This window comes from Leucoraja erinacea, chromosome 2 (genome assembly GCF_028641065.1).
Source record: "Leucoraja erinacea ecotype New England chromosome 2, Leri_hhj_1, whole genome shotgun sequence".
Lineage (NCBI taxonomy): Eukaryota > Metazoa > Chordata > Chondrichthyes > Rajiformes > Rajidae > Leucoraja > Leucoraja erinaceus.
Genome location: NC_073378.1, coordinates 125,799,421 through 125,812,175, shown reverse-complemented (window position 1 = coordinate 125,812,175; position 12,755 = coordinate 125,799,421). Strand labels below are relative to the sequence as shown.

Genomic DNA, 12,755 nt, shown 5'->3' with positions numbered 1-12,755 from the left:
CAGAATTAGACTAAAGATGCGTGATTATTGCAGTGAATGGTTATTCTCAGTGGGTTATCCAAACTGACGTTGGATGGGAATATTACACGGATTTGTACAATGCATAAATGTGCCCGTGCATGACATAGGGCGGTAAGATGGCGCAGCAGTTGAGCTACCGCCCGACAGCGCCGGAGACCCGGGTTCGACCCTGCTATAGGTCTTGTCTGTACGGAGTTTGTATGTTTTCACTGTGACCTGCGTGGGTTTTCTCCAAGGTCTTCGCTTTCCTCCCACACTCTAAAGACTCAAGATTCAAGATAGTTTATTGTCATGTGTCCCAGATAGGACAACAACATTCTTGCTTTGCTTCAGCACAACAGAATATAGAAGGCATCAATACAGAACATGTCAGTGTGTCCATAGTACAGGTTTGTAGGACAATTAGCTTGGCATAAATGTAAATTGCCTCTAGTGTGTGTAGGATAGTGTTAATGTACGGGGATTGCTGGTTGGCGCGGACACAGTGGGCCAAAAGGCCTGTTTCCGTGTTGTGTCTCTAAACTTAACTTAACTTAACTAAACTAAACATGCATTTTTAATGTGCCAAAGATTAATTGAAGAGGTGAAGGCCCATGCTCCATACACCACCCCCACTCTGAGCACAGCCTGGTAATACTTAGAGAATACAATATATCAGAATAAGTGACAAGTCATTTGCCACCTCATGCCTACCCCACCGTTCATGACTGATCTTGAACTTGCCATTGCTTCCCTGCACTGAAATATTTTAACTATGGGTTTTACTGGAGCATGTTAGACATTTGGAAAAGTGTTCTTCCTGCCAACTGGGAATTCTTTCCAATGATAGGCAAAGAATAACTAAAGGTAGACACAAAACGCTGGAGTAACTCAGCGGGACAGGCAGCATCTCTGAAGGGGAGGAATGGGTGATGTTTCAGGTCGTGAACCTCCTTCTGACCCGAAACGTCACCCATTCCTTCTCTCCCGAGATGCGGACTGAGTTATTCCAGTGCAAACCAGCATCTGTAGTTCCTTCCTTCACCTGTATAGAGATGGATTCACAGCCCGACTGTGTGAATGACAGACCAGGCTACTGTCCGGCACCACAATGCCCTCATTAATCCTCTTTAAAAAAAAACTCAATCTAGTCCAGAAATTGTTATTTTATCTCTTGCCCATCAACTGAGCCTCTGCACATAGATACCTTTTTTTTTTAGGCATCCCTTACTACCATGCCCCACAGTACCCACACCTATTTCTCCCTTCCCCCTCCCCTTCCACCCACATTCCTTCCTCCGGCATCACAAATCGCAACTCTTCAATCCTCTTCTCTCACGCCTTCTGTTTTAATCTCTGGCCTTTGTTCAAACCACCTGCATATCAACCCTCCCCTCACCTGTTACCTAATGCCTGCCTGTTCACCTGTTACCTGTCGTGCTTTGTCCTGCCTCTCCTCCCTCCCAGTTTCCTTTCCCCACCCCGCCACAATCAGTCCGAAAACGGGTTTTGGCCCAAAACGTCACCTATCTATGTTCTCCAGAGGTGCTGCCTGACCCATTGAGAAAATCCAGCACTTTTTTAGATGGTGATTGACTTGTTGATTTTTAAGGGGACCTATTCTCTCCCTGTTTCGTCACTGATCAACTGGACTCTGACATCCATTCATTTTCCAGACGCATTTTATTTACTTGTGCATAAGGAGAGCTGCACAGACCCAGTTACCGTACTGCTCTGAAATCCCACAGAGGCAAAAATACTTGGGTATTATCTAGATTATGAAGTTCTGCAAGAACAAACCTAATCTAGCATCTGCAGCATCAATGTATTGACCAAACCCAATTGCTCTTGAGAAGATGGCAATGAACTGACTAACTATGGTCTCAGATTGTTATTGGACTGGAAGAGATCACACAGAATTTTACAGAAGGTAGACAAAAATGCTGGAGAAACTCAGTGGGTGCAGCAGCATCTATGGAGCGAAGGAAATAGGCAATGTTTCGGGCCAAAACCCTTCTTCAGACTGATGGGGGGTGGCGGGGAGAAGAAAGGAAAAAGGAGGAGGAGCCCGAGGGCTGAGGGATGGGAGGAGACAGCCCGAGGGCTGAGGAAGGGGAGGAGACAGCAAGAGCTAACAAAATTGGGAGAATGCAATGTTCATGCCCGCAGGATGCAGACTCCCCAAGCGGAATATGAGGTGCTGTTCCTCCAATTTCCGGTGTTGCTGGCTCTGGCCATGGAGGAGACCCAGGACAGACAAGGTCGGATGGGGAATGGGAGGGGGAGTTGAAGTGCTGAGCCACCGGGAGGTCAGGTTGGTTATTGCGGACCGAGCGGAGGTGTTCGGCGAAGCGATCGCCCAGCCTCCGCTTAGTCTCACCGATGTAGATCAGCTGACATCTAGAGCAGCGGATGCAATAGATGAGGTTGGAGGAGATGCAGGTAAACCTCTGTCGCACCTGGAACGACTGCTTAGGTCCTTGAACGGAGTTGAGGGGGGAGGTAAAGAGACAAGTGTTGCATCTCTTGCGGTTGCAAGGGAAAGTGCCCGGGGAGGGGATGGTACGGGAGGGAAGGGAAGAATTGACAAGGGAGTTGCGGAGGGAGCGGTCTTTGCGGAAGGCAGACATGGGAGCAGATGGGAAGATGTGACGAGTGGTGGGGTCGCGTTGGAGGTGGCGAAACTGACGGAGGATTACTTGTATGTGACGGCTGCTGGGGTGAAACGTGAGGACTCGGGGGACTGCCCTTGTTGCGAGTGCGCGGATGGGGAGAGAGAGCAGTGTTGGGGGTATGGAATGAGTGCGGGGATGGGGAGAGAGAGCACAGTTGGCAGGATGAAGGAGGGGTTTGTAAATAAGTGTGAACACGTAAATTTGAGGTGTTGCTCAACCTGGAACAATGTAGATCAACAAATTAAGAAATCAGCGCACTTTAATCATGGACGAAATGTAGAGGAAGGAATTGCAGATGCTGGTTTACACCAAAGAAAAACACAAAATGTCGGAGTAACTCTAAAAGGGCTTTCTCACGGTGCGACCTGACGCAAGACTTAACAAGAGTTTAACATCATGGGAACCTCCTGCGATAACAGTACGGCATTCGTGGACCACCGAGGACCTCCGTGGCGCTAACGGCAGGTAGTCGTGTAACTTTGTAAGGTCGGGAGAAAATTCAAACATTTTTGAATTTCTCCAAGAGTGACTTGAGCACTTTGTGGTGAGCGTTGCAACATTGTATGAACGCAGATGCCAGTGCAATATCCGTGCGATATCCGTAATGACTCTTGCGGGTACCGTGGGAACTCCTGCGAACGGTAAACCCGGAAGCTTGACAGAGGGGACATAAGGTGAGTAAAAAAAGGTGCTCTCAATTAGCATCGCCAATGGAACCATGTGTCCATCAGAGGCCCATAACCTTCTTAAAAATTAAGAGAACTAATGAAATTTTCATCATGTTTGAGAAAATCTTTTTCACAGAAATAAGACTTGCAGAGATGCCTCTCAGAAAAGCGCAAATAAACAATTACCATTTTTAAAGAGCCTGTAAAATAATATTCACAAATAATCCAGAAAGTTTTTAGCCATGCAGGTCAATTTATGGCCAAATGGAGGAATTTAGTGTTCAATTGCTGTAAATTAGTCCATTTTTAAATCGGCTTTCTAGTGGGATCCTATGAACGCGCTCGTTCAGCAAGAGAGACAGGTGGAGAGGCAAGAGGAGATGCCAGAGATACCACTGTCTTTATATACAGGGTTCTTAGAAGCCCCTTTTATGTAAAAATAAGGTGTGGGCTCCTTGGAGCAGGCGACGGGGTCTTTCAGCGATTTTTCGTTAATGAGAGGGTGATCAAAAGGTGGTCTTTCGAGATTGCCTCCCACCTATTTGTCAGTAGCTGTTGCCTTGCAAAGATCCCCAATAGCCTCAGCAAAGACGAAAGTAACATAAAGGGAGGAGATGGCAGAGAGACAGTAAGGCCATATAATACCAGAGAAGAGGTGGGCTCCTTGGAGCAGGTGGTCAGTGGTAGATTGCCTCCCCAATGCAATGAGCATTCTCTAAAGACAAATCCAGAGAGGTAAGGATTATAGAAATAGGGAGAGAAAGCACAACCTGCTGGAGACGAAGGTTGCGGAGTATCCAATCTGCTGGAGACGAAGGCTGCGGAGTATGTGAGTATCTATAACAATATATTAGTTTATGTACAGGAGAGCAATTTAATGTTATCCATGATTTAAAAACATACAATGCTACAGATGGAAAAGTGCTGTTTTGGCAGTAACCTTTAATTTTTCTTATAAGTCTGTCTGTTCCCTGCAGCTGCAATGTAAAAGTAGTGGCAGACAGCTTTTACACCCTCTTTGTTTGACGTGCGGAACTCGTGCTGGACCACGACCACTTCACTCTGGTGACATCTTGCATCAGGTCGCACCGTGAGAACCGGCCATTAGTCTGAAGATGGGTTTCGGCCTTAAACTTCACCTATTCCTTCTCTCTGCAGATGCTGCCTAGGAAATATAATTAGCACCTTTCAGAGCCAAGGCAGTTGACCAAACTCACTGCAAATTGTTCCAACCAGGACACACAGTTCCCACAAACAGCAAGGCAGATGTTGGATCAGAAGGTCATGCTTTGGCCCCGCCTTTTACTGTTTCAGAACTCCAGCTGAAGCTAAGGAGAAGGTGTGGGAAAACTTTGGGAGGAAATGCAATTAAAACGCAAGTATGCTGTGCAAAAACTGCTGCCAGGATGACGGCAGTGTTTCCAGAAGGTTGCACTTGAAGCAGAGCAATGGGTTACTCCCCGCATTCTGGGAGTGAGAGATGCTGGCAATGATTCGTTAGTCAAGTAATGATTTCACTGACCTCAGAGCCCGGCACCTCAGCTCAAGAAGCTTCGGGGATAGCTTGCAGACAGCTGCCATCACTTGTCACCAGCACTATCTCAAGTGCCATGGGTTTTTCTTCCAGACACAAGCAAATGACAGGACAGCCATGTGTAGAAGTGGCAGTGTGCAATTCAACTGTCAAGGCAGATTCTCTGCAGTTTCCGTGAAAAAAGTGCCAATTTACATTTGGTGCGTGACTTTTAATTTAGTTTGGAGATGCAGCGCCGAACCAGGCTCTTCGGCCTACCGAGTCCGCACTGACCAGCAATCCCACACATTATCACTATCCCACACACACTAGGGACAATTTTACATTTACTGTATACCAAGCCAATTAACCTACAAAACTGTACATCTTTGGAGTGTGGGAGGAAACCAAATATCCGGGAGAAAGCCCACGCAAGTCACAGGGAGATCTATATTTACATAAAATAATGGGAAATTAAACATCAACAGTAATCTGAATGGAAATTCACATAAACATAAGAATTTTATGATATCCATTACTAATTCCAAATGATACAACTCATTGTTTAGTTTAGTTTAGAGATACAGTGCGGAAACAGGCCCTTCGGCCCACCGTGTCTGCACCGACCAGCGATCCCTGCACATTAACACTATCCTACACACACTAGGGACAATTTTACATTTATATCAAACCAATTAACCTACAAACTTGTAAAGCTTTGGAGTGTGGGAGGAAACTGAAGATCTTGGAGAAAACTCACGCAAGTCACGGGGAGAACGTACAAACTCCATACAGACAGCACCCGGAGTCAGGATCGAACCAGGGTCTCCGGTGCTGCATGCACTGTAAGGCAGCAACTCTACCGCTGCGCCACCATAACGCCCCGAGTTCTACATTTAAGTTCTGAAGACATGGGAGGTGGGAATGGGCTGGAGAGATGGCTTTTTAAGATGTTTCTCCGCCTGCACAAGTTGCAAGACTCACTTAGCGTCCCAGCTGACAAAACGAAAGGGAATAACTCCCACGTGAAAGTCCCGAGGCTGAGGTGCGGAGCCAATTTGTCGGGATTAATATTGAGCACAGATGGGACATTTTTCTAGCAGAACAAATGCTTGAAATTGAAAGCCCCCTGACAGAATATGGAAATAATTAATGTCATCCATAAAAATGTCTACAAATCCTCGCTGGGTCTCTAACAAAGAATGGCACCCAGTCAAGAAAGTTTTTCAAAGGCTTGACAAAGAGCCAGGTTACAAGGAAGGGGGTCCCAGAGGAAGGGAGGGGTGGAGATGATAGAACTATAAGGGAGTGAACTGGACCTCTCTGCAAATCAAGGGCCGACAGCTCAAATTCAGCCTCTCTGTGTGAGAGAATGATAACTGAATTACTCCATGGGACAGAAAATGCTGGAAATGCTCAATGGTGGACCAGGAGCCACGGCAGAAAGTGAAATAAATCAATGGCCTTCCATCAGCATTGAATTCATTTGAATTTCCCCTTTCATCCACATTCAATTGTTGCAGCTATGTTGAATCCCATGTCCACTTTTCTCACAGCTTGTTCATTGCATATTGGGCACCTCTCTGTGTGTGAGTAGGAAGGTCTGAAGAAGGGTCTTGACCTGAAACATCACCCATTCTTTCTCTCCAGAGATGCTACCAGTCCCGCTGAGTTACTCCAGCATTTTGTGTCTATCTCTGTATATGAGAGCAGAATAGAACTGGAAACTTGAGCAGGCAGAAACTATTTAGCCCCTTTGGCCCCAGATCCACCATCCAAGCAAGATCACAGCTGATTTTCTAGCTCAACATCGTTTCCTGACTTTCATCGCCACATTCTTCTTCATTCCTTGAATCTCCTTGAATCTATGAATCCTTGTTTTTAATTCAATCAATGACTGAGTCTCCACAAGGGTGGCCACCGTGGCACAGCGGTAGAGTTGCTGCCTTATAGCAAATGCAGCGCCAGAGACCTGGGTTCGATCCCAACTACGGGTGCTGTTTGTGCGGAGTTTGTATGTTCTCCCGTGACCTGCGTGAGTTTTCTCAGAGATCTTCGGTTTCCTCCCCCACTCCAAAGACGTTAATTGGTTTGGTAGATGTAAAAAATGTCCCTGGAGTGTGTAGGATAGTGTTAATGTGCGGAGATCACTGGTCGGCACGGACCCGGTGGGCCGAAGGGCCTGTTTCCGTGCTGTATCTCTAAGCTGAACTAAACCCTCTCTGGACTAGAGAATTCCAAAGCGTCACCACCCTCCGAGTGAAGAAATCTTTCCCTTTCCCGTGACTTTCAGTCTGAAGAAGGGCCTCAACCCGAAACGTCACCTATTCCTTGTCTCCAGAGATGCTGCCAGAGATTCTATCTTTGAAGAGATCTTCTTCTCCTTTCACTCCCGGTGATACAGCGCTTATTTTGAGTGTGTTTCCACGTTCTGGACTCTTCAGTCAGGGAAAACATCCTCACCGTATCTGCCTTATAAAGCCTCCAAAGAACTTTGTACATCTCAATGAAGTCCTTTCATATTCTCCCAAGAATAGAGCTCGAGCCTACTAAGTCTCTCCTCATGTGGAAAACCTGTCATGCGAGTAATGCAGATTATGAGTTGAACATCTCCTTAATTTGCCTCTCCCTCATATCAATCTTTCTTCCATTGCACGTTTAATTCAGCTGAATGTTAACTCTAGTGAAGGTAGACAAAAAAGCTGGAGAAACTCAGCGGGTGAGGCAGCATCTATGGAGCGAAGGAATAGGCGACGTTTCAGGTCGAGGCCCTTCTTTAGACTGATGTCGGGGGGTATGGGGGCGGGAAAAAGAAAGGAAGAGGGGGAGTCAGTGGGCTGTGGGAGAGCTGGGAAGGGGAGGGGAAGGAGGGAGAAAGCAAGGACTACCTGAAATTGGAGAAGTCAATGTTCTTACCGCTCAGGTGTAAACTACCCAAGCGAAATATGAGGTGCAGCTCCTCCAATTTGCGGTGGGACTCACTCTGGCCATGGAAGAGGCCCAGGACAGAAAGGTCGGATTCGGAATGGGATGGGGAGTTGAAGTGCTGAGCCACCAGGAGTCATTAAGGGAATCTCCACAGCCCACTCTATGACTTTACTCTATGAGGTAGTGCAACTCAGGAGCAGCAAGTCAGGTTCTCAGTCAATGATTTATAGCCACTTGTGTTTCTCAAGATGCTCCAAATACAATTTGTAAGACTTGTGTCATCTACATGCAGGCAGAAAGTTACAAATAATTGCCCTGATATGAATAAATACTTTGTTGTCACACGTGACAAGTCACAGTGATATTCTTTGTTTTGCATACCCAAGGTATGCAAAGAGTCACCACATAAAGGGCGCAGATGAAGTTACAAAGTATCCAATGACAGCTCCACCTTTGTTCTCTCCCCCTTCTCCCTCCCTCACCCCATGCCAGGTCCCCCCATGCCAGGTCCTCCTTATTTAAACATTGAAGTGTTTTCACTCACCCCACAGACAGCAGCCTGCATTATACCATCAACAGCCCGTGATGAAGAATTCAGGCCTGCACTAATGGCCAGCTTGCGTACACTTCTGTCGAATTCTGCCATATCGTTGGTTAAAGGCAGCACATTTCTGAAGCGAGATTGACCTGTGCACTTTTTACCAGCCGGGCAAGGAGTTTCCTCTGTTGTACCGAACCCTGAAAGGGAGCGCATTGACAATTAACAAATGTTATCAGAATTAGTCATGACAAAGAAGACATGAGAAGAATGACTTGCGATGGGTACGCAATAGGAAAAGTCACTTGGACCATCAAACACTGTGGTTTTAAAATGAATTGAGAAGAATAGTATTTGTACTTGATGCTCCACATCAGTGAGACCAACAGCAGATTAGGCGACCACTTTTCTGAGCCCCTGCACTAGGCCCGACGTGGCCACTTGGACCTCCCAGTCGCTGGCCATTTTAATTCCCTTCCCCATTCCCTCACTGACCCGCCTCTTCCGCAGCCAGGGTGAGGACAGACGCAACCAGAGGAGCAGCGCCCCTTATTCTGCCTCTGTAATCGATAAGGCAGAGATCATAAGGCAGCGATAGATAGATTGTTGATTAGTACGGTTGTCTGAGGTTATGGGGACCTCATTGAAACATACAGGATAGTGAAAGGCTTGGATGGAGTGGATGTGGAGAGGATGTTTCCACTAGTGGGAGAGTCTACGACTAGAAGTCGTAGCTTCAGAATCAAAGGACGTTCTTTTAGGAAGGAGACGAGAAGAAATTTCTTTAGTCAGAGGGTGGTGAATCTGTGGAATTATTTCCCACAGAAGGCTGTGGAGGTCAAGTCAGTGGGTATATTTAAGGCAGAGATAGATAGATTCTTGATTAGTGCGGGTGTCAGAGGTTATGGGGAGAAGGGAGGAGAATGGGGTTAGGAGGGGGAGATAGATCAGCCTCATTGAATGGCGGACTACAATTGATTGGCCAAATGACCTAATTCTAATCCTATCCCTTATGACCTGGTAACCCATTGGCATGAACTTTGATTCCTCTAAATTCTGCCAACCCACCTCCCTCTCTTTCCCTCCATCCACCCGGAGCCTCCCTCATACACCCATCTATCCCACTACACCCCACCCTCTCTCACCCAGCTTCTTCCCCACCCACACCATATAACCATGTCCCACACATTTCTTTCATCAGGCCCCTTCTCTCCCCCCCCCCCCCCCCCCCCCCCATTCCCCTCCCCTTCCCCCCCCTACAGTTCCTTCCTCCACCTATTGCATGCTATCTCTTCCCCCTACCCCCTTCTTTACAATGGTTATCTTTCTTCCACTCTTTCTGTCTAGAGGAAGGGTTTTTGTTAAAAATTACAGCATCTGCAGCTATGTTGCGAAACAAATTGTTCCACTATAAATTAGGTGGGGGAAGACATGTTGCCTTAGCTCAAGATTTTTTGTAATGCGTACAACCTCAAGTAGCTCAGTCTGGAGAGACAATGAATGTATGTTTTTTGTTTACCAATTCTGACATCAGACGTTATCTTCCTCATTTCCTTCTTCAATGCAATTCCCAACATCTTCATGTTTTCCAAATCATTCTCCGAAGAAAATGAGAGATCCACAAGAAAATACAAATCGATGGGATGATCTTCAGCTCTCTTAATATACAATGAGAAGGTTTGCGGTTCTCCTGAAAAGAGTAAAGAAAGGCTAGCATTGAAAATACTTCTTCCGAAGGCTGGTGAACATATGGACAGCACAGGTTCTACATAGAAACATAGAAATTAGGTGCAGGAGTAGGCCATTCGGCCCTTCGAGCCTGCACCGCCATTCAATGTGATCGTGGCTGATCATCCAACTCAGTATCCCGTACCTGCCTTCTCTCCATACCCTCTGATCCCCTTAGCCACAAGGGCCACATCTAACTCCCTCTTAAATATAGCCAATGAACTGGCCTCGACTACCCTCTGTGGCAGAGAGTTCCAGAGATTCACCACTCTCTGAGTGAAAAAAGTTCTTCTCATCTCGGTTTTAAAGGATTTCCCCCTTATCCTTAAGCTGTGACCCCTTGTCCTGGACTTCCCCAACATCGGGAGCAATCTTCCTGCATCTAGCCTGTCCAACCCCTTAAGAATTTTATAAGTTTCTATAAGATCCCCTCTCAATCTCCTAAATTCTAGAGAGTATAAACCAAGTCTATCCAGTCTTTCTTCATAAGACAGTCCTGACATCCCAGGAATCAGTCTGGCGAACCTTCTCTGCACTCCCTCTATGGCAATAATGTCCTTCCTCAGATTTGAAGACCAAAACTGTACGCAATACTCCAGGTGTGGTCTCTACCAAGACCCTGTACAACTGCAGTAGAACCTCCCTGCTCCTATACTCAAATCCTTTTGCTATGAAAGCTAACATACCATTCGCTTTCTTCACTGCCTGCTGCACCTGCATGCCTACTTTCAATGACTGGTGCACCATGACACCCAGGTCTCGCTGCATCTCCCCTTTTCCTAGTCGGCCACCATTTAGATAATAGTCTGCTTTCCTGTTTTTGCCACCAAAATGGATAACCTCACATTTACCCACATTATACTGCATCTGCCAAACATTTGCTCACTCACCCAGCCTATCCAAGTCACCTAGCATCCTCCTCACAGCTAACACTGCCCCCCAGCTCTGCAAACTGGAGATATTGCCTTCAATTCCCTCATCCAGATCATTAATATATATTGTAAATAGCTGGGGTCCCAGCACTGAGCCTTGCGGTACCCCACTAGTCACTGCCTGCCATTGTGAAAAGGACCCGTTTACTCCTACTCTTTGCTTCCTGTTTGCCAACCAGTTCTCTATCCACATCAATACTGAACCCTCAAAGCCGTGTGCTTTAAGTTTGTATACTAATCTCTTATGTGGGACCTTGTCGAAAGCCTTCTGGAAGTCCAGATACACCACATCCACTGGTTCTCCCCTATCCACGCTACTAGTTACATCCTCGAAAAATTCTATAAGATTCGTCAGACATGATTTACCTTTCGTAAATCCATGCTGACTTTGTCCAATGATTTCACCACTTTCCAAATGTGCTGCTATCCCATCTTTAATAACTGACTCTAGCAGTTTCCCCACTACCGATGTTAGACTAACTAGTCTGTAATTCCCCGTTTTCTCTCTCCCTCCCTTCTTAAAAAGTGGGGTTACGTTTGCTACCCGCCAATCCTCAGAAACTACTCCAGAATCTAAAGATTTTGAAAGATTATTACTAATGCATCCACTATTTCTGGAGCTACTTCCTTAAGTACTCTGGGATGCAGCCTATCTGGCCCTGGGGATTTATCGGCCTTTAATCCATTCAATTTACCCAACACCATTTCCCGACTAACCTGGATTTCACTCAATTCCTCCAACTCCTTTGACCCGCGGTCCCCTGCTATTTCCGGCAGATTATTTATGTCTTCCTTAGTGAAGACGGTACCAAAGTAGTTATTCAATTGGTCCGCCATATCCTGTTCCCCATGATCAACTCGCCTGTTTCTGACTGCAAGGGACCTACATTTGTTTTAACTAATCTCTTTCTTTTCACATATCTTCACAATCATGGCTGATCTATCTCTCCCTCCTAACCCCATTCTCCTGCCTTCTCCAAATAAACTCTGACACCCGTAATAATCAAGAATCTATCTATCTCTGCCTTAAATATATCCACTGACTTGGCCTCCACAGCTTTCTGTAGCAAATAATTCCACTGAATCGCCACCCTCTGACTAAATAAATTTCTCCTCATCTCCTTCCTAAATGAATGTCCTTTAATTCTGAGGCTATGAGCTCTAGTTCTAGACTCTCCCACTAGTGGAAACATCCTCTCCACATCCACTCTATCCAAGCCTTTCACTATTCGGTATGTTTCAATGCAGTCCCCCCTCATTGTTCTAAAGTCCCTGAAAACAGGCCCAGTGCTGACAAATGCTCATCATAGGTTAGGACAGATGGAGATGAATATGGGCCAAATGCAAGCAAATGAGATGAGCTTAGATGGACATTTTGTTCGGCATGGATGAGTTGGACAAGGAGTCTCTCTCTCTCTGTAATGGCGGGACTGACATATGATGAAAGAATGGGTCGATTGGGCTTGTATTCATTGGAATTTAGAAGGACGAGAGTGGATCTTATAGAAACATATAACATGCTTAAGGGATTGGGCAGGCTAAATGTAGGAATAATGTTCCCCATGTTGGGGGAGTCCAGAACCAGGGGTCACAGTTTAAGAATATGGGGTAGGCCATTTAGGACTGAGATGAGGAAAAACGTTTTTATCCAGAGAGTTGCGATTCTGTGGAATTCTCTGCCACAGAAGGCAGTGAAGGCCAATTCACTGGATGTTTTCAAGAGAGAGTTAGATATAGCTCTTAGGGCTAACGGAATCAAGGGATATGGTGGGA

At 46.2% G+C, this 12,755-nt stretch overlaps 1 protein-coding gene across 2 annotated transcripts in view; it reads right to left on the bottom strand.

Moving 5' to 3' along the window:
• The window catches only part of LOC129715298 (integrin beta-1-like), a 114,298-nt gene that overhangs the window by 63,317 nt on the left and 38,226 nt on the right, over positions 1-12,755 (bottom strand). For both annotated transcript variants that reach the window (XM_055665161.1, XM_055665168.1), the window contains exons 5-6: positions 9,842-10,012; positions 8,329-8,522 (exon numbers count right to left, since the gene is read on the bottom strand). In XM_055665161.1, the coding sequence (XP_055521136.1) occupies positions 8,329-8,522; positions 9,842-10,012 (365 nt within the window). The remainder of the gene's footprint in view (positions 1-8,328; positions 8,523-9,841; positions 10,013-12,755) is intronic.